Genomic DNA, 22,700 nt, shown 5'->3' with positions numbered 1-22,700 from the left:
TTTAGTTACACCCCGATTAGTGTATATTAAGTTTGTCCGAAGTTTGTATGTGTGTGTGTTTTTGAGAAATCTATCAGAATCCCCAAGAAGTTGCTCATTTGTCGAAGCCGCCCATACCAACTGATCGATCGAATTCATATGGCCAACTTTTTTATTTGATAAGATATCTTCACCTAATTTGGAACAGATTATTAGTTCAGGCAACGACAATCTCCGATTGGACTACTATGCCTATAGCTGGCTTACAAACTGACTGATCAGAATCAAGTTCTTGAATGGCATTTTTGCGAAATGTGTGACAGCTTCAGTAATTCTATCTTATTCTTGTTATTCCACGCAGCTATAGAAATAACTTTCGTACTACATCGAACCTTCGGAGCTAGAAACATGAATTTATCGCGCCAGTACTCAACTTTTCGATCTGAATCAACTTTTCACTGCACGCAGTGAGTATACTTACTTATGTTACATATGCGATGGCTCTAATTATTCAATAATTGAAAGACGAAATTTAAATAATATTTTATTTGGCTTTTATTGATACTTATGTGACTCCTCTTTTGATAATGAATTTTAATTTATAATGGGATTACAATATTTCATACCACCGTTACTCAATATATATATTTCAAAATCCTTAAAATAGCATTGCAACATGTTGTTTGTGTTTTTGTTTTTGTTTTTTAACAAATTCAAATTTCTTTATAAACAATAATATTACTAATACCCTGCGCTCATTTTGCTTAATGCATACTTGATTTTTCAACGATTCTACTATAATGAATATACATATATGTGTGGATGTGTATGTGTGTGTAAGCCAGATAAAAATGGCGTGCCATACCGTTATATTTGTTAAGTGAATAAGGAAAAAACGCGCATGGCTGCGTGTGTGTATATGTGTGTGTTATGAAATCTTGTGTTTTATATGTATATGTGTGTGTGTGTGTGTGGCGTAAACAGTTTTTCATTTTACATATGTATATTTGTATGTATTATATATTTGTGTGTGGGTGTAATTCTAGTAAAACCACACTTAATTATTTGAAAAAGTTGCTCACCAACACAACTCAACTACATACACACGTTAAATGAGTTATATTTGTGTTGAACATACATAATTTAGTAATTAATTACAATCAATTAACATATTTAAATTTAATAAGCGTCTCTTTTGGAAGAATTTATGCTACTCACCGCAATGCACACATCATTTATCTATGTACATATGTAACTATGTAACTATATACTCACTTATATATATGTAAATATGTATGAATAAGTGCATGTGCACTTGTACCGTTTGCTCAGCTGTATTTACATGCACATACACAGTGCTTGTACTTGTATGTGTGTGTGCGGAGAGTTAAGTTTGTCGCCATGTCTTCGCTAGGTACGAAACTGAGTGGGGCCTTAAGTCTATTTAGAGTCAATCGCTTAACTATTTGTCACTTAAATGCTTACATTTGCATATGCGCTAACAACTCTGTACGCCTAAGTATGAATAGTTTAAGTCTAAACACAAATATCGTAAATTGATTTATTCAATTGCGTAACAAAATTATAGGAAAGTACAAAAGTGTTGAGCATTTACCGCTATTCTCGCTCACTACTTTCTTTGCAGTTATTGTTTTATTTTTTTTTTCATTTCCTCAAGCGAGATTTCTTGCTTACTTACAGTTAAACATCTTTATTTTGTATTTAATTGTAAGAGTATATATTTATTTATATACATACATATATGTAATTATGTATTTGTTGTTTTGTGTATAATTAATTATTTGTCGCATAGAAACAATTGAGAGGACGGTCATTAAAACTGAACAAATTCTATGTTTGCCTCTGCAGCGGCATTGGAATTAGCTACATACATACATATACTATATACTTAACAGTTAACTGTACATACACGCAACATTGTCTCTTAATCGCAACTTAATTATCCCTATGTACACTTACATTTGCTATAAATTTGTTAATTATGATTATTTATTTGATTTACTTGAGTACCCTGATATTTCTTACGAGTTTTGATTATTCATTTAGATTAATTGTTCCATAATTAACTCAACTAATTTCATGCCATCTGGTATGCTATAATATATTTTGCACTTAGTAGGTCTTATTAAGTAACTAAGTTCTTCTAATTGCTTTCATTTCGAGTTTTACTAGTTTTTTTTTTACTTCCTTACGCTATTTCTGTCGTAACTGCACAAAGAAATCGCCGCAAAAGTCTCGCAGTGGGGCTCATTTTGCTTTGCCATTTTTAAACTCCGAAAGAGAAACCGATTTTCGGTGATTTTTTGAAAATCTGGCAATGTCTTTCAGAGGGATGAGGCAATATTTTCTCTAATTTGAGATGCGGGACACTTTGCAGGGGCTTCTTTTTGCAACATCGCATACTTGTACATATGTATCTGAGAAATGAGTTTCATTTGAATAAATTTATTAGACTTAACTAATGCTGTTATGACAACCAGCACTTTCATGCTCCAAGTAAGAATTATAGCCTACGAGTATTTATTTCTGTATAAAGTTTACAAGCCATTTGGTAAACCGATTTTACAAAATTTCGTTTTGATAATTGTTTTTTATTGTTCAAGGAATCGCCCGTTCTCTAGATATGTGAAACTATCGTTGGTTTGTGTTCGAGTTTATACGAAATTCATTGTAAGTTGGTTTGGTGATATGTTCGACTTGAATAAAAATTGAGAAATGAGGCTAGAAATCTGGCGCGATGATATTCATATTTTTTTACTAGCGTGAGAAATTTGATTACCTAATTACTTAAGAAGTTCTATGCTTATGCCCTCTTGGTGTATTACTCTTTTGGAAAATAATTTATCTTCTTAACATTATAGCACTATGCTGGGGAAGCACTTTAATTTCCCTCAAATGCTTGGTAATGTATGTATATACATATGTATGTGTGTACAATATGGTGGATAGTTTTGGGCTAAAGAGCTGCTAGAATGCTAAATAAGGAACAAAACCTGAATAAGTTTCTACTCTTTGATTTGTCAAGCGTTGGATCGAAGAAACTATAGCTATACCGAAATGGGTGCCGCGCTTCTGTATTTGTTGAAGAAAGTATTCGAGGCTTAAGTTTTCTATAAATAGCTATATTCTATTTCATGTCTTAAGTTTTGAAAAATCAATATTAAAAATTTACATTTTCTTTTAATTAGATGGAAAAACTGGACTGAAATGTGTCAAAGAAAACTTGCTAGGATTGAGCGGTTATACTATTTCATTGAGGTATCCGGATATTCATTTACATGTAAATTTCTTTGACTAGAAAAGTGGTTACTGCGAGATACTCATCATAGTATCCACGAACCGAAAACAGCTTATGTGTTTATATTGGCTTTAAAGCGTCCTAATTGAGTCAATCAGCAAATTATTTAGCAAATTTTAAACAAATTGTTTACAGACTAAAGTACTCGATTCTCTGCAGAGTACAGCGTAATCGATTATTATTTAATATGGGAATGCATAAACAATTCTCTCCACAAATTTAGCAGCAAGTAGAGAAAAGAGGTTTCCGTGAGACTTGATTAAAGCGCTTGAGAGCTGTTGCGTTTCCTTTGAGTAGAAACTTTAGCACCGTTATCGAAAGCGGCCCTTTTGTTCTCCCTCGTTCTATTATAACTACTTACACATTCGTCCACTATATTGTACACGGGCCAAAATGGAGTATAAAGCCAATTTGTTAGCATTTAGGTATATATATTTACAAACAGTTCCCGTTAAGCCTAGATGTGAGATTATTTTATGTATGTACATGCAAATGTGGACCTGATCCACCATTACTCAATGCTAACTCTTTGTACAGCTAGAGGCACTACACTTACTAAGTTCTCTGCTGTGCATATGAATATTTTCCACCTCCATATTTATTCAATATGTAAATATATGGTAAATAGTATTTAGAAAATGTAGGCGGCAATTAAGATCGACCAAAAGTCTTCAATTTAATTTGGATATCTTAATTTTTACCTAGAGCTACTCTAAAGTTATTGTAATTAGTATATGTGTCTATATTTATAAGTGGTTGTTGTTGTTGAGTTTTTTTGCATGCGCGGGTTGTCGTCTATAAAATCGCGAAGTAATGCTTATGACTCTTGTCGCTGCGACGGGCAATGCGTGTGTTAGTATAGTTATAGTTTTTGTTATTGCTATTATAATGAAGAAATATTTTGCCCACTTCCACCGTTATCATTATAAAAATGTATTTGTGCTCATTACTTTGCACGTTCGCGTTTACTTTAGCGCAGATTGGTCCGATCAGCGATGATGTTAATCACCCTAAGTGCATGATCTTTTTGAATGCTTTGCGGAACTCTGGGTTGAAGATCGTGTAGATGATGGGATTGACGAAGCTGTTGATGTAGCCCAGCCAGGTGGTGAATATGAAGAGGGTGACGCCTGGCCGCCAGGTTATGCTCAACATAGCACAGATAGCATCCGACACATTGCACGTGAAGAATGGCAACCAGCAAACCAGGAAGACACCTGTGAGAAGCGAATTAAGGAAGTATGTTACTTTTTTATAATTTGTGTTGAACATTAAACTATTCTCATAACTTTTTTCACGAAATATTGACTAATCTAATCTTTTATATTTAAGACCGTTGAAGGTTATGAGAAATGAGGTTAAGATGTTTCCTAAGTAGCGCATAGAGATGATTTATGCCTTAACGCACTTCCTAAACAGGTTATATTAAATGCTTACATTGGTTTACGAGTTTAAAAAATCGCTTCTTTTATTGGTGTTTTTTTTTTTTTAATTCTACAACACCTCTAGAATATTGTCCTAAATTTTCAAGTGATCCGAGTAACAGTTTTGGAGATACAGCTTTGAGAACTTGTGCGCTTGAGGTTAGCTAAGCTAAGTACGCCGTTTTTAAACGAGTTTTTCTAGAAACAGGGTTTGTGAAGTCGGTTGGCAGGGTTTCTCGAAAACTACTCAACCAATCTTCAGGAAATTTTACACAGGTCTTTAAGATAAAATTCTTTAAGGTTTGGACGAAGACTTTTTTCGATTACCACTATCTGAACAAAAAATAATATAGCGAAATTTTAAGTTTTTTTCCTTTAACCTTGTTTTTGATTTTCTCTTTGAATGAACCTGTAAAATAGTTATCCTGTCAACACGGGCGAAACTTTTTTCCGAAGGGTCATCGGAAATGGCGTCGCAATGACCGAGTTAAAAATATTTCTTTTCCAAAAATTTCAGAATTTCTTTTTTAATAGTGTATATTTGCAACAATAAAAAATTCTAATACAATATTAAATTTTTTATGTGAGAAAAAATTGTTGAAAAAGACTGTTTTTACTTGAGAAAACCCATGTAACCCCTTTAGTTTTCAATGAAGTTGGTAACACGCTGAAGAAAACGTCAGAGATCCTATAAAATATATATATGTATATAAATGATCAGCATGGCTTGTGTCATTATATAAGTGAACTAGTTAGTCCCTTAAATTTTGAGATATCTGAAATTTTGCCACATTTTTTTCTTCACAAGAAATTTAACAATTAAAATCGTGCCCATGTAGGGAAACCTGTTTTGTTTTACAAAATTCGGTACGGATTATTGTAAAGGTACATTTTCAGAAAAGATTGTCATACAAAATGGTCGATTAAAATCATATTCATATATGGAATATGTGGTTTTTTGTGAAGGCTATTATTGTTTCAGAGCAACCGAAGTTAATGTTTTTTAGTTTTAATAAAAAGGATTGATATTTCAGTTCAACGAGCACTTTACTGGAAGGGGTCGAAGTTGTAAGAAAGCGTAGCTGTCTGAAAAAAATTTTAAATCTTTATTAAACCTCGTTTTCGATCCTTTCATGCAATAGACTAAGCGAACAAAAACATGACTGAAGTTGTAACCTCAAGGATTAAAAGGTTAAGATTTTTTCTTTGTAGTTTTTCGAAGATTGATTGATAAATAATGTTAGGCAATTAGAATAAGATAACATTATCTTTCGAAGTGGTAAAAATGGAGATTTTATGTTTCTGACTAACTTTTAAATTTATTTTTAACATACATATAACGGTTTCAAGAGTGAATGTATTTGTCTGAACCTGGTTAATGAAGGTAGTGTCATAATTTATATAATAACGCTATGACGTACGAATTTCAATTGGCCGGCGTTAATTAATCTCTATAAGGAAGCCGCCACAAAAAACGAAATTTAACGCGGAAATCCTGGAAATAAATTATTGAAATTGATTATACAATTGTAATTAGAATCTTAAAATGGCATAAACATTTTCAACAATTAGTGCTCATTAGAGATTTGTCACAATTGGTTGACAATGATGAATCTCGGCAACTAGAAAGAGAAACAAAATAACACAACTGTTGCCAAACCGCAAAACAACTGCAAGCCATTCTAAAAATGAATTGGAATATTTTTGAATAAAACCCAACGTTAATCCTGACCAACTTGTGAAACGGACAATAACATTTATTCCATTGTAACTATTTGGGATGTAACTGTTTCATTTTAAACATTCCTTGTGATCCCTTCCATAGCAACCTTCAATTAATTACGCAGAGTACAACAATACAGCCGCATAACTAAGTTTAGCTGAACGTCAACTTTGGAGAGTATTCGGTTAAAAATTTGCTTGGCTAGTTTTGACTTCGTGTTTCGTTTTGTACTCGTGCTAAACCTATCGGTACTTACCCAGAACGATGGCGAGAGTTTTGGTGGCTTTCTGCTCTTTCTTCGCCGACGACTTTTCGCGCTTTTTCTTCGAAGCTTTGTGTACTTTGTATATTGTGAACCTGCCGCCAGCCAATTTCCGTACCCAAACAAATAGTGAGCAGGACAGAACAGTCGAAAATGTCAGTTGACAGTGGGAAGCAGCCGTAGGCGACAAGACCGCAGCGAATTGAAATGAAGGAAAAAGAAAGAGTGTTGCGAATTAAATATTATACAGAGCAAAATGGTGCTATGAGGAACAGCGAGATCCGAGATACCCGCCGTGTGTATGGAAGAGAAATGCGGTAAATTGGAGATTTATGCAAAAAGGTGTTAAAACAGCTTGTGTGCTTGCTAAACTTTTAATTGAGCAGTGCTTGGTAGCCAGCGGCTATGCCAAATACTCAACGGCAAGCAAAAGCTGCAGCCATGATGTGTTGGGTATAACCGCTGGCTACCGTATTTTACCAGCGTATGTTTTATCGTCACTTCACTGAACTAAGTGACTACGACTTACCTCGAGGCCTGCGAGTTTTTTTTGTCCTTACGTGAAGAGCTCTTCGACGCTGCTGAAATTGTGGAGTCGTTGCGTGCCAGTGTAATTGCTTCTTGGACCCCGCAGCGGACGAAGGACAGCGGCTTCATCGCAACACTGTCGGCACGCAGTTATCGGCGTAGAGTTTATACATATGTACATATATACAGGGCCGGCATTGAAAAAATATTACAGGTAAGTTGGGAGAAAATGCAAATGTAAACTTAATCGCTAATAAATTTAAGAAACTTTCAACGCAACTCAATTTAAACCATACAAAATTTATACCATTAATTTATACTTTGACAAGAATCTATTAGTTGAGGATTGAGCACATGAGGAACCACTACGGGCAGGGTTATGGGGTGGATGTATAATACTAAGTACGGTGGTGGAGAGGTCAGCGGTGCGGCTTACCTGAGGGAGGGCTCCCGTTTGGTGGGTGAATCACCAGTAGCGGTGTTGCGTCTACTGCTGCTCACACTGGATCGTTTGTATGTCCCACTAGGCTCCGGGCTATCCGGCGGCGACGAATCGGCGGCTGCGCCTGCAAGGACATCGTCAACGTTTGAGGGTGCATAACCAGAATCATGATTACCATTTGGATCGGCCACCACAAGTTGTGGTGGACTGCTGATCTGCGCAACAACACTGCACGGTGACAACGCACATGGATGAGCGTGAAGCGCGGCGTGGTGATGTGATTTCGATTGGATTTTTACGATTTTTCATTTTAATATTTTTCCAGCGCATTTTTAATTTATGTTGACATTGTGGATGTGGCGACGATGCGTGTTTGTGGTATTTCCAGATGGATAGCGGTGTGCAAAATGAAAAACAGGAAAATAACAAAAAATATTTAAAACATGTATTCAGATGGCTGTGTAGTTGGAAGGTTGTAGCGGTATGATATTTTTTTGGACTAAATATACACCTACACACATTATCTAATACCAACCATGTTTCCATGTGGATATCATAGCCTAAGTTCTTTTAGAGCACAGTGAAGGAATTTACTTAAATAGGAGATTTGTCAAAAAGTATGGGAGTTTTGAGATCTAGTGTTTTGTGAGGATTTCTCAAAGGTAACATGTCGGGTGATATTTGAGAAAACATTAGCTCTTGTTCTCTATTTTTTTTCTCAATATTAAGTAATATACGTCCGGTAGCAAAGGGACTAATTGAGACAAGACTTGGCGCTTTTCGTAATTTTCGTATACAATATTTAACACAACAATGCAAATTTCCAAATTTAAACATATTTTTTGTTGAGTTTTCAGACACTTTTTTCTCACAGAAAATTGTATAAAAGCAAGCGACAAACTCGTAATATCTTTTGAATTTATTAGTAATCACGATTTGCCTTAGGAAGCAGTCGAGTTTTTCATTTATCCACTACTAATTATCCCGCTTTTGTCTCTCCATCGCATTGTAATTTATTTTACATTTTGAAGGATTTTTTTGTAGCTCTCTTTCATTACTTATTACTGCTCTTTGTGTGTGTTTGTAATTAACTAGTGTTTGTTGAAGTGTTATTGTTGTTGGCGCTTTGTCACTTACATGCCAGTCTCCTCCACCACGGTAGCTAGCATAAATTCTGTGGATTTGTCATTGACGATGACATGGCAATCGTCGATGTCCGGCGATATGGCACCACCGCCGGGATCCTCCTCTTCCTCGTTTGACCCCGATGCAGTGTTCGTCGCCGGCTCATCAGGAATTATGCGGACCGCGTGCCTGTCGCTGCCCAGCGCCGTTTCGGCCAGCCGGCGCGTTTGTGCCACATTCTCAATGACGCTGCCACCCGTCAGCTCCGATAGGTGCGGCCTTCGCGCGGCGCGTTGCTTCTTGGCTCGCATATTCAGTGCCTATTGTTTGAAGATAAGCGTACGTAAAAGAGAAGACAAATAGAGACAATGTTAAAGTCGTAAATTAATCCGGAATGGGTTTTAGATACAAATAAAAAAAGTATGTAGGTATGTATGTATGAAAGTATTGTTGTTTCAAAATGAATGGAAATTAAGTAATTTAATTTAGTCTCAATTACCTTGAAAATATTCCAGTATAGGAAAACCATAATTGTACAGGGAATGTAGAAACTGCTTAACGAAGAGCACAGAATGAACAAACTGTTATAGAATATACAAAGTTGCGGAACGCGATCAGGTGTGTTGTTGAGGCCCAAAACTATTGGTAAACCGATAGCCGCTGAAATTGCCCAGGCGAATACGATAGTCATGCAAACACGTTGACTGTTCCGGTGTTTCGCATATTCTATGGGTCTCGTCACAGCAATATACCTGAAATAAAGAGATATAATCATGATAAGACTTCTATATAAGATTTATTAAATGCGGACACATTTTATTTAATGTTTTCATAAGCTTCACATTGCGGAATTATTTTTATCTAGTGCTATATGCGATTGGTACAACTATAGTCGCAAAGTTACGATATTTCTGTACATGTGAAATTGGTGCCCCTGGTAAATTATTTAAATTGTTGAGAAAAAATTTTGAAAGCGGAAATTTAACAAAGGTAACATGGTGTGTTCGCGTGGGAGAGTAAAAGGTCGTTGGGTGTGAAAAATACCCAAGATTGGTAATATTGATCTCTGCTCGGAAGTGTGTGCTGATAATGTTAAGCTTGCTGAGGTATTCTGACCACTGTTAAGAAAATATGCAGCAGAAAGTCATATTTATACTGATTTTGAAAGACTTTTTATACTCTCGCAACAAAGTTGCTAAAGAGAGTATTATAGTTTTGTTCACATAACGGTTGTTTGTAAGTCCTAAAACTAAAAGAGTCAGATATAGGGTTATATATACCAAAGTGATCAGGGTGACGAGTAGAGTTGAAATCCGGATGTCTGTCTGTCCGTCCGTCCGTCTGTCCGTCCGTCTGTGCAAGCTGTAACTTGAGTAAAAATTGAGATATCATGATGAAACTTGGTACACGTATTTCTTGGCTCCATAAGAAGGTCAAGTGCGAAGATGGGCCACTGCCACGCCCACAAAATGGCGGAAACCGAAAACCTATAAAGTGTCATAACTAAGCCATAAATGAAGATATTAAAGTGAAATTTGGCACAAAGGATCGCATTAGGGAGGAGCATATTTGGAAGTATTTTTTTTGGAAAAGTGGGCGTGGCCCCGCCCCCTACTAAGTTTTTTGTACATATCTCGGAAACTACTATAGCTATGTCAACCAAACTCTATAGAGCCGTTTTTTTCAGGCATTTTCATATACAGTTCAAAAATGGAAGAAATCGGATAATAACCACGCCCACCTCCCATACAAAGGTTATGTTGAAAATCACTAAAAGTGCGTTAACCGATTAACAAAAAACGTCAGAAACACTAAATTTTACGGAAGGAATGGCAAAAAGAAGCTGTATCCAGGCTTTTTTTAAAAATTGAAAATGGGCGTGGCGTCGCCCACTTATGGACCAAACACCATATCTCAGGAACTACTCTACTGATTTCAATGAAATTCGGTATATGATATTTCCTTAACACCCTGCTGACATGTCCGAAATAGGGGCGAAATCGGTTCACAAGGACGCCTTCTTCCAATATACCGCTATTTTGAAATCCATCTGATGCCTTCTCTGTATGTAATGAAATCTCGATTATCACCTTATCATGCGAGAGTATAAAATGTTCGGTGACACCCGAACTTAGCCCTTACTTTTTTAACTTCATTGCCATTGTTTGTTATTTGCCCTGCGGAAATGTAGTTAAGCATTATATCGTGAAGCTAAGCTTAGCATTCGGCTTGTCGGTCACGAAATTTTGGTCTACTCCTTATTTATTCTTCTGTGTTTGCTGCGTTGCCACTCTTCTCTTCTCAGCTCTCTCAGAACTATAGCGCATTACGCTCTCACAATATTTCACACTAGTTTTGGTGTCACTCAGCACTAAAAGAGTGATTGGCTCATCTTGGCCAATAGCGCTCTCTTACTTTGGCTTGGTCCACCAATGTTGGTCATTATTCTTGTTAGTGCGGCCGTTACACGTACGGGCTTGTAGCAAAGTCTATTGTCAATTATTACTCCTGGTTCTTAGCGACTTCTGGGTCATGATACTATGACCGTCGATATTTAGTTTGATGTCTTCAACCTTCTCCACAGCTTCTTGCCGTCAGCCCTTCTTTGATCGTTGATGCCGCATAATTGCCCAGTTCCTTTGTCAGTACAGTTAATGCAATATCATCTACGTACCCGATGATCTGCACCTGCTTTCGGAGTGAGAGATGCAGCAATCCGTCGTACAATACGAGTACGGAACCTTGCAGAACTCCGCCCGTTACGGCATATTTTCTTTATCCGTCGTAACAACCGATCATACAGGTATCTGGATATAATCTTAAACAAGTAAACCGGGATTTCGTTACGTTCTAGAGCACTTATTATATGGGGCCAGTATGCCCCTGTACAGACACATTTTTTGTTAGTTATATCAGTAAGCTTCTTAGTTGCATCAATCATTGGCGTGTGTTTGCGGAATTTAATCTTTTCTAAATGCAGCTCTAATCATACACAGATTATCCACTCCGTATCCAGCACATAGAGCGATCAATATGAGCTGTGCTCTCTTGTTGGTTTATTTGGTTTCTGCAGCAGGACCAGTCTCCGCTTTTTCCAGGTTTTCGGGAGTACCGCTTTTTGTAAGCCCCGCGTAAACAATTCAGTAAAAGGTCTCGCATTGTACTTAAAGACAATCTTTAAGGCCTTATTTGAAATACCATCAACGCCTGGTGCTTTGGCATTGCCAAATTTCTTTGCCGTCTCGATTACCTCCACGTCAGTAACTATTGTGTCTTTCGTTTCAATAGATTCTTTCACTAGAGCCGTGGTTGTGCAGCGAATAGACAACGGTCTGCAATAGCTCTGGGCACGTCGGTGCTTGTCTTTTGCCTCCTCTGATTTTCGTCATTACCAGCTTGTCAGCATTACAGATCATCGTTTTCTCCGGAAAGTTCTTTAAAGCAGCAGGTTTTCTTCTTCTTCTTAATTGGCGTAGACACCGCTTATGCGATTATAGCCGAGTTAACAACCGCAGGTCTTACTTTTTGTAATTTCGTTCTTGAGATCTTTGCCCGACTTCCTTTGACATCTCCTCCTCACTTTGTGTCATTACCTTATTAATGTCAATCTTCTCGTTTCACCAGTATATATGTACATATGTTTTCTCTGGGCATAACTTTTCTTCCTACACATAGAAGCATCGCGTGCTTTTTTAACATGCCTCACTAGGATCTCCGCCTGTCGATATATGTCTTCCTCAAATGTTAGACTACCATCTAACAAAAGTTTGAGAAGTTCGTCCAAATCCAACTTGGTCACTGTGTGTATATTGTTGTCCGCGCCAGAGAGCTGCTAGCGAAGGTTTTATCGATAACGGATATCCGGCTTGCATATCATACATTTTTTGGTTTCTGGTGTTTAGCAACAACGAGAATGCCTTTAGCAGGGCATTTTTACGCCCATTTGAGGAGATGTCACCCCAATCCATCGCTCACGCATTGAAATTGCCTGCGATTATGTTCCTCGTATGTATGGATTCGGAGTGTTTTGTGTCGGATCTGTGCTAGAGCTGGGCATTCGCAGAGAAAGTGGAAAATTGTTTCCTTGTTCCCTGCTACTCCGCAGACACGGCAGATGTCGTTGTAGGGAATACCCATTTTGGATGCATGTTCCCAAATGGCCAGTGCCCTGTTGTGGTAGCTGTTATTCTGTAAATACTTTTTCTTGATCTATTTAATAAGTCGTTGGTTCTTTTCCTGTCATATGTTGGCCATAATTGTTTAGTTATGACGCATTTTGTAATGTTTTTCCACCTGTTGTTTGCAATTTGTTGAAATTGTCTATTGATCTCTCCTTTGATCGATCATAGCGGGCTTGGTATTTTCTCCGCCTCGGATTCATTGAGGAAAGTTCCTACCTTTGCCAACTCGTCTGCTTTTTCGTTACCGAAAATGTTCCTGTGGCCGGGAACCCAGTTCAAGTTTAGTTGGGGCTTGTCTTTTATTGAGCTTAGTGGAGCGCCGCCTGGCTATCCGTAAATATAGTTGCTTTATGTATATTCCCGTGGTTTTCTAATAGAACTTCGCAGGCTTTTTCTATGCCTAGTACTTCTGCTTGGAAGATGCTAGCCGAGTTCGGTAGACGTATAGCGAGAGATATGCCTAGATCAGCGGTTAATACCCCCGTGCCCACTCCGCAGTCCATTTTGGACCCGTCGGTATAGACTGAGGTGGCATCCTCCTCTGTTATTGAACCTCTTCTCCATTCTCGTCTAGATGGTATCCTCACCTGGAAGTATCTATTGAAATCCAGCTTTGGGAGAATGTAGTCTGATTTATTAATAGTGAGCTTGTTTAGGATTACTCTATGTCCATAGTTCTGCTGATTCCAATCTCTCAATTCTTTTATTCTTATCGCCGCAATAGCTGCTGTTTTGTGAATAAAAATGTCAATTGGTAGTTGATGCAGGATCACATTGAGCGCATCAGTCGGACATGACCTGATTGCGCCCGTAACACCCGCACATGCTGCTCTTTGTATTCCATTTAATTTTCTAATGTTGTATTGTTTGTTTAGCGCTGGCCACCATACCAGAGCTCCATATGTAAGTATAGGTCTTATGACCGCCGTGTACATCCACATGATTATACTTGGTTTGAGGCCCCAATTCTTGTTGACGATTTTCTTACAAGTATAGTAGGCCATGTATGCTTTGTTTATTCTTTTTTCTATATTTATTTTCTAGGACAATTTGGTGTCAATCTCCATCCCCAAGTATTTAGCTGTTGCGGATAGAGTGAGTGTTGTACCGTTTAGTACCGGAAGTTGAAACTGAGGTATTTTGGTTCTGCTTGTGAATAGCATCAGTTCTGTTTTGTTCGGGTTAACTCCTATGCCATTGTTTTTAGCCCATAGGTTTAACCTACGAAGTGCTCTTTCCATAATCTCGCTGCTTGTTGAAGGAAACATACCTGATACCAACAACACTATATCGGCTGCATACGCTACTGCTTTCACTCCTCCACCGTTTAGTTGGAGGAGTATTTCGTTCAGCGCTACAACCCATAGAAGCGGAGAGAGGACCCCCCTTGAAGCGTCCCTCTACTCACATAACTTGTTTGTGTTGCAGCGCCGTTTGAAGCGATCGATAGTATCCATCTGCACACAGTGTCATCTATGCCCCCATGCGCCAGAGAATTAATTATCGTATTTACTTCTATGTTACTGAAGGCGCCCTCTTAGTACCTCCAGAGACTCTTTTGCCGAGGAGGTCCAATCTCTTGTTCCTCGTAGTAGATAAAATTTTTCTAAATAGTTCGTCCAGAATTTTTCTTAAATCTCTCTGCTATATGCTTGGCGGTATAACACAACTAAAGAAGTTAGTCCCACAGATTTTCGCTCGAGTGTAAAACGATTTTCGTCATAGCGGTTTCTTTTGAAGAATTTAAAATGAAAGTTTTGTTCATGCTGTCAGAAATGCATGTAGCTACGATTATATTTTTATATTACCCACCAAGTATACATAATCTATTTTTTGTCATAAACCGTCTGCATAAGAAGCTCTTGTGCAGCTTCATAGTGGTTCAGCTTGAGTTTCATGAATCTAATTTTTTGGTGCTTTTATATGTTTTTTGGTAAAGGAAACACTTTTTACCTCCTAAAAAGTGTCCAGTAGTACTTGAAAATCGTTTGACAAGGGTAAAGAGATAGCAAGAGAGTTCGACATCTCTTGAGATTCCGTTCGAATGGTTTTAGTGAATATTTTGGGTCTGAAACGCATTCTTACTCGACTCGTCCAAATAAAGCAGATTTTTTTTTCAAAAAGAGTTTCGTCTCCTTTATCGTACGAATTCCCATCGCACATCCATGGAGAGCATTATAACTGCCAATGAGACAAAACAACCATCCCATAGCCGCTCGAGGTCAAGTCGATGCTCTTTTTTTCGATATTCGTGGTTTGTTGCATCACGAATTTGTTCCTGAAGGACAGACGGTCAATAAAGCGTTCTAATTGGACGCGTGGAGGTGTTTGCGTGAGAACATCCGCAATTCATGGATTTTGCCAAATGTAATTTTGCTCCGTGTAATTTTTTCTTGTTTACCAAACTGAAATTGCCGCTCCGTGAGACTCGTTTTTGTCGATGGAAGAGATAAAACAAACTTCGCGGAAGGAGCTGAAGGCCATCCCAAAAAGTGCTTATGAAAAGTGTTTCGAGGACTAGAAAAATTACATCTGGTGGCGACTACTTTGAAAATGACAAAATATGTATTTATGGGATGTTTTGCGCTTTATTTACAATTTCCGGGAACTTTGTGGGGCTACAATTTTTTTAGGTTTCACAGTTTTCAGTTATGGTTTATTACTCGGAAAGTGACATTTTATTTACCAATTATTTGCGTTTCGGGTTTATAATTTGTAATTCAAATATCTTTGGGCATTCCTACAATAATTTAATGCAAAGAAATCGCACGAAATTAAACCGACTTCATATTGACTTACAAGGTATAACATATTTAGCTCTTAAGGCATTTCGTCATGCGAAAATACAAATAAAAAGGAGCAAAAATTACGTGCCTGTGTATGCGGTTTCCGAGTGAAAAATTACAAAATGCGTGAATTTTTGCTTAATTCTAGCATGTACATCTTGTACATGCGTAACTATATCCTAAGGGTCAGGCTGACGTCGAGTAGAATGTGAAAAAATGGAGAATGTATTTAATTTCCTTTTCAGCTTTTTTCGTCTTCTTTTTTGTGATTTGAAATATATGAATATATTCGTCACTTTGTTTCCCTTTCGTCGGATTTAATTAAATTTTGATTGATTACAATTTGCTAGAAGGCATTTAAGCTTGCAAGCGTTCGCTGATGCGAAAGTGCGTACTCTCGGAGCGGAATATTTGAAATAAAGTGCTCTTCTGTCACAATTCTGTAGCAGTTGTGCCGAACTGAAAAGCCAAGGGTGGAGACGTGGAATGCTCTACTGACGTGTAAACGCCGGGCTCCTTGATTTCAGCAATGCGTAAGCCTGCCTTCAGAGTCACCGTTATTGTCATCTTTACGCAAAGCTCTCGAGTCCCTTGTAGATGCCGCCGACTGAAGCGTTCACGGTTCGGCTTTCGTAACGCTGCAAGCGGCTTTTGCACGCAGTACAACTACATTTGCATGCTGCCTTTGAGTGACGAAGGAATAATGAAATACAAATTTAATTTGTGTACCCTGAGTTGTGAAAAGTGAATGCTGCGCAGCTAAAATCATACAATTGCAAACGGGCGAACAAACGCCCCACACTTTACACTAGAATGCCGGCACCTTTGTTGTAACTACTCACTGACGGGCCTAGGGCTTAATGACATTTATTTGTAAGAGCGAAGGCGATTTCTCGTTACAAAATATATGTAGTAAAGGGAAACTTCAGAGTAAAATGCGCTCACCTATATAAAAGAAACTGTCAGATATTTATGGATCTGAATTTCTCAAATCCAATTATTTCTAGTTGAAGGTCAGTTATTGTATAATCAGGTCAAACATTTACAGGGGCTAAGCGCAAGTTTATCTTCCTGGACGCTCTTTCGACGGAAGACGCAGGAATCGGAGGTGCCCCCTAGTCAACGCAACCTTGTCGGAGAGGAGGGACAGCGAAAGGGCGGCACCTCAAGATGCTACGAATCGATCCGCAAAGAGGAAAAACGGTCAGATAACCCCTCAGGAGCCGAAAGATCGAAGAGGGTTAAGGGCAACCAGCCACAGGCAGCCGGAGGAAAACGCTCCACCCCAAATCCACCGCCGGTGGGAGCGGTACAGCACAAGTATTCGGAGGCTTTAAAAGGTATTCGGATGGCGGTGCTACCCCGTAACTATCCAGCGGATATCTTGGGGTCTGAAGAGCAAGCAGCTCTTCAGAAGAGTATAGTAAATGCAATTTTCATGGTGGAGGTCTGCTACTAGTCGATTGTCAGGACGAGAAGACGACCATCAGGCTAGCGGAGATCGCTCCGAAGTTGGAGGGTTGGTGAGGTCCAGTTCCGTGAACGAAAAGGGATGAAGAGATACCGCCATTGCACAGCATTGCGGTATTTCTTCTCCGGAGCGCAGGCAAACCTTACGATTTCGCGCTCAGTTTAGTCAAAAACCAGGGTTTAAGTACCTTGGCGTGGAAGGTGGTCGCGATCCGCGTAGGTAAAGCTGGATGGAAGCTCAACATTATGGTTGAAGATGAATTCTACAAATTCATCCGGCACAAAGGATTCCGACAGAACTTCAGATTCAGCAAGGTGGTAATGCGACCTGCAGGCCGGAAGCAGTAACGCAGATGGAAGAGGTATCGACTCACTCCGCCCTCCTCGTTAAAGGAGAGCGTAACGATTCTCCCAATGAGCAGGAAGAGGCGCTACCCTCCACTCAGGAGCTCCTGGACGGCGACGGCAGCCTCGGCTATCAATGCGAGGGGATTCAACTCGGATACCCTGGACCAGCAACGCAGATGGTTACAACCGATTTTTGATCCAGGAACCACGGGTCTATAGAGGAGAGGTAAGAGGTCTGACTTCGAAAAACAACAAATTATGTAGTGGTTAGAACTTAGACTTCTCCTGTATTTCAGAGTTTCTAACGCAGAATATTGTCGTGGTGTAAGTGAAGGACAAAGAAGGTTCTGCCTTCCTCCTTGAATCAGCCTATTTTCCAGAGGAGACGACCATAGTATTATCCATTAAAAGACAGGACGGGACCTATACGACCAATGCGGAGGACAGGGCAAAGACACTCCTGGTTCAGGTTGACCTAATTCCACCATTGGTCGCACGGAGGCCAGACCGAGTGGATTGGTTGACTGCACGGGATTCTTTCACTGCAGACTCAATCAAGTGGGCACTGGCTTCCTTCTAGAACTATGATTTACCAGGGGCGCATGCCATATTTCCAGCTTTTTTGCAACAAGTTATGTAAGGTCTATTGGCAAACCTGTTAGGGCTTATGGCATTTATCCTAGAAAGATGGAGAATAGCGAAAGTAGGTAGGGGAGACTATTCGTTGGTCAAATCATTCCTGTCAATTAGTCTCACATCCTTTATGCTAAAAGGGCTGGAAAAGATACAACCACATAAGATCGGAAGCGCTGAAAATCGAACCCATATTCCAGCCAGCACGCGTACGGACCAGCTGAACTACAGAATTCGCTGGATAATGGCGAGGTTGCTATATGCGCCTTCTTTGACAATGAAGGTTCTTTTGATAATGCGTCTCATGCAAGCGTGATCAAGGCACTGGAGAAAAGGAACGTGACGGCTCCAGTATGCAGATGCGTAGAAGCCTTGCTGCGTACCAGGATAGCTGAAAGAACTGTGGGGGAGAGCAAAAGCTTTGTCATAATACCGCCAGGCAAATTTGAGAGACTCTCTACGACATTGTTGAAAGGGACTTAAGTCTAGGAAAGAGATGGTGTAACGCGGTAAGGTTAAGTATAAACCCGACAAAAACTACCATGATCCCTTTCACTAAGCGAATATCTTTTCAGGGCTTGAGGACCCTAACGATTGGGTGCAGCGAGTTGGAGAAGTCGAAAGAGGTCATATTCCTTGGCTTCATATTAGACTCATCCTTACGGTGGAGTAGGCATGTGGATCTAACTCTGTCCAAAGCCACCAAGGCACTCATGCAGATGCCTTTCCGGCAGATCCTGGGGATGCAAGCCAGGTATCATTACATAGTGGTATACCTGCTTGGGTTGCCAAGGCAACGCAGTCTTCGGTAGGCCTTAAACATCGAAGCTGCAAAGACTCGCCTGTATCTGTGCTTGTCTCAACAGATGAAGGCTCTAGGGGAAAGCACACAACTGGCAGTTCTTCCAAGAGACGGCGTTAGAAAGAAGATTATCTTCACAAAGAATTTTAGGGTTACTCTCGACAACATGACAGAGTGGAATGACTCCGCGCTTGATATACTGCTGAGAGGCAGTACTATCCATTGGTGCACTGACGGCTCGAAAACGTCGGAAGGCATTCGAGCAGGCATTGCGGGGCCGCATACCCAACTATCCACACCAATAGGACGATTTCCAAGCATTCTTCGAGGAGAAGTTTTTGGAATAAGTAGTAGTCAATCTCCACTGCAAATATCCCAATCAGGAAATCGCCATTCTTAACGATAGTCAAGCGGTGCTAAAAGCGATCTCAGCCTCTTGTTTTGATGATCGTGAACATGGTGATAGACCCAAGTCTCATCCGTAGTGATGAATCGACGTACAAAATCCACTTTATCCTTTTTAAAAAGTTTCAAATGTTGCTGAGGAAGTCGCATTTGAATGTGTTTTTGTTCCATTGTTTGCGAATGCGGCATCCATTGTGCACACAGCTTTCTAAAACCTAAAATTTCCCTCAAAGTATGGCTCACACTGCCAAGTGAGAAGTGTAAAGCTTCTACTGAATCTCTCAGTCAAGCGACGGTCTTCCAACCCCAATCCTGTAATTTGGCTATGATTTCTGGTTTTGATGCGCTTTTTGGACGTCCTTCACGTGGATCGTCTTCAAGACTCGTACGACCACGTTTAAATTTAGCAACTCATCTTTCTAATGTTATAATTGTAGGTGAATAATCATTATACACTTTTAACATTCGTTCGTGAATTTATTTTGGTGCTACACCTTCCAAAAATTAGACTTTTATCACGATATTTAATTTTTCTATTGTAAAAAAATACTGTGGCACGGCGACACTAAATGGCTTGTAAACAAAGAATGAATTGACAGATTGAAATGAAACTCAAATACGAATAGTATGAAGAGTGTACCAACAAAACGAAAAAAATTTGGGCTAGTAGCCACGCCCTCCCTTATCGAACGACAAAACTTATTCAACAACTTGGTAGATAAAATCGGATCAATACTAGGCCTATCTGTCATATAGCTAGTAAAAGATTTTAAAACTTTCGGTTGGCCTTATATTGTCAAATTGGTCAATATGTAAGATATCGTTGCAAAATTAACTGAACGTCTAATAATGTATATACATATGTATGTATATACTTCAGTTTAGTGCGTTTATGTGAAAATGTGTCATGCTACATATAGTAATTACCGTTATTCTAACAAATCTTATTATATTAATCTCATACCCCTAATATCATCAATTGCGATCTTTTGGTTAACCTTTTGCTCATCAATTCAATATATAAAAATTGGATTCTTCGGTTAAGTCTATGTCAACCTTAAATGCGATGTATTTAAGGATGATTTTAATATAAATTTCGCTTGTGGGAAGTAAAATATAGTTATGAGAAGTAATTGAGTCTATAATCTAAAATTTAACTTAATAAAATACAAAATTTAATTTTAATTAACTCGCGATTTCGTCAAAAGGTTAATTCTTTCACAATATTTTTCAAGTTGAAGTTTTGCCAACACCTGAACGTACTTTACCGTATTTGATTCTTGCAAGTTGCTCCATGACATAACTTTCTTATAACAGTTTCTTCAATAATGGCATTCGACTTTAATGTCTCAAGATATTCGCACCAATTCAAATAACACATATAGTCAATCAATATGGTTCCAAAGGAAATAATTTAAGGCTAAGACTTTAAAGTCCAGTTTTAGATTAACTATATCAAATGGATGAGCTAAAAAAGTTTGTGAAATTCTGTCAGTATTAACGGATAAAGTTGGTATTTTTGTTAACAACGATTTAGTGGAAACCTCTCCATACTTAAGCCATATAAAATCAATAAACAGCGAAAGTGTAGTTTTAGAACTTCAGCTGAAACCATTTTTGCGTAAGGAAACCCTCGAATATCTATACTTTGTTAGGTATAAAAAACTAGTCTGATAAATCGGTTAATTTTCATTGGAGGTTAAACTGGAGTGATCTTTGCTTCTAAAACTCGTCATATATCGCACAGCATTTATATACAGCAAACTTTTTTAACACTTGCTGCTAGGCTTTCACTTACCGATCTATCGATATCGCCACTAGATTGAAGATCGATGATGTTGAACATATCACATCCATAGCTATATAAAAATCACATATGAACCCAGGAAGATCCCAACGTCCTCTATTCACCTATAAGAAGATAAGTTATTGTATAAGTAAATATGCAAGATTTTGATGCGAGTAAATGAATAATAATCTAATAATTCTTTTTCATACGAATTAAATTTCTTATATTTCTAGTACAAGGATATTAAATATCAATTAAGGCATATACATACTTATGTATCTACATATTTATATTTGCATATACCTCTTTAACATATTAACACATAATTACAAAAACTTCTAAGTATTAACTTAACCATACACTTTTAATATATGGTGGAATAACTAACACTGTGTCTATTAAGTATACCCAGATATGTTCGAAACCACCAAACATGCGTTTCATTGGAGTGGACCAAAACTACTAGTAATTTTACTCATATAAGTAAGATACTCCAGTTGGGAATTTACACAACTAGAGTAATTACTTCAAAGGAATCCACTCTGGCACTAAATGGAGTCAGCTTGTGACGCTTGTCAGTTATATACACATTTTATAGGGTCTCCCACGCTTTCTCCAGGCCCTTCCAAATCTCCTCGTATATCCTTGAAACACATAATTTCCTCTGCCTAATTCGACTGCCCAGTAAACTTTTATTTAATTAACAGTGCGCCGCTTAAACGCAATTGTCCAATTTATAAGGCGCACTAAACAGGGGAGCACGGTGCGGCAATGCGGTTTGAAATATTGTCGGTTTTCTTGTGAAACACACTGTCGGCGATTTATGTATAACCAAATGACCTCTCATATTTGCCTGATAACAGCGTAATTATATTATTGTTGCAAGCGTTTATTTGCGTGTCCGCGCGTGTTTAAATGTAATGGCGTGTATTTAGCTGTACAAATAATACTAAATGGAAGATTTATTGCCTCATTCGAGACTGTTCAACAAAGTATGGCGTTCATTTTGCGAGACGTGTGTATACAAGTATGTGTAAATGATGTTAGTTTAATTTTCTTATCACTGTCTTGCAAACAGTGCAAATTGGACCCGCTTATGAGAAGCAATGCCCTGAGGAACCTCTTAAAAAAGATATAGAGACCTAGAAAAAAAAACAAAATACGTGGTGAGCTTTAAGCTCAGTATTGAAAGTACTCATATCTTGTTTGTTCCGGAAAAATGTTTACTTTTTAAAAGTATTTTGTTTGCATTTCTTATGAGTTTTTTAGATAAGGTTATGTTATGCGGTCTGACTGTCACACTATACACAGCCTACAGGTCCTTTGTAATGCCATCTGAAGGTTTAGTTTGATACTAGCTCAAGTTTGTGTCTTGATATCTAATTCAAATACCTCATCCAGCGTCTTGAACTGCGAAGCTGTGATGACACCAGTAACTAGGTAAAGCAGTATTTTCGAGACTTTTACCTATGTAAAAAGCATGT

At 38.4% G+C, this 22,700-nt stretch overlaps 1 protein-coding gene across 7 annotated transcripts in view; it reads right to left on the bottom strand.

Annotated features, from left to right (window-relative positions):
- Positions 1-925: 925 nt before the first annotated feature.
- LOC105222653 (dopamine D2-like receptor) overlaps positions 926-22,700 on the bottom strand; it is a 283,033-nt gene continuing 261,258 nt past the window's right edge. For 5 of the 7 annotated variants that reach the window (XM_049454327.1, XM_049454325.1, XM_049454326.1 and 2 more), the window contains 7 exons: positions 21,226-21,338; positions 9,302-9,554; positions 8,815-9,122; positions 7,672-7,905; positions 7,237-7,371; positions 6,702-6,802; positions 926-4,515 (listed from right to left, as the gene is read on the bottom strand). In XM_049454327.1, coding sequence (XP_049310284.1) covers positions 4,304-4,515; positions 6,702-6,802; positions 7,237-7,371; positions 7,672-7,905; positions 8,815-9,122; positions 9,302-9,554; positions 21,226-21,338 — 1,356 coding nt within the window. In that variant the 3' untranslated portion in view covers positions 926-4,303. The remainder of the gene's footprint in view (positions 4,516-6,701; positions 6,803-7,236; positions 7,372-7,671; positions 7,906-8,814; positions 9,123-9,301; positions 9,555-21,225; positions 21,339-22,700) is intronic. The other 2 variants (XM_029548837.2, XM_049454330.1) reach the window with 2 other exon arrangements.

This window comes from Bactrocera dorsalis, chromosome 4, assembly GCF_023373825.1.
Source record: "Bactrocera dorsalis isolate Fly_Bdor chromosome 4, ASM2337382v1, whole genome shotgun sequence".
NCBI lineage: Eukaryota > Metazoa > Arthropoda > Insecta > Diptera > Tephritidae > Bactrocera > Bactrocera dorsalis.
Note: the sequence above shows the minus strand (reverse complement) of the source record. Positions and strands in the feature narration are given on the sequence as shown.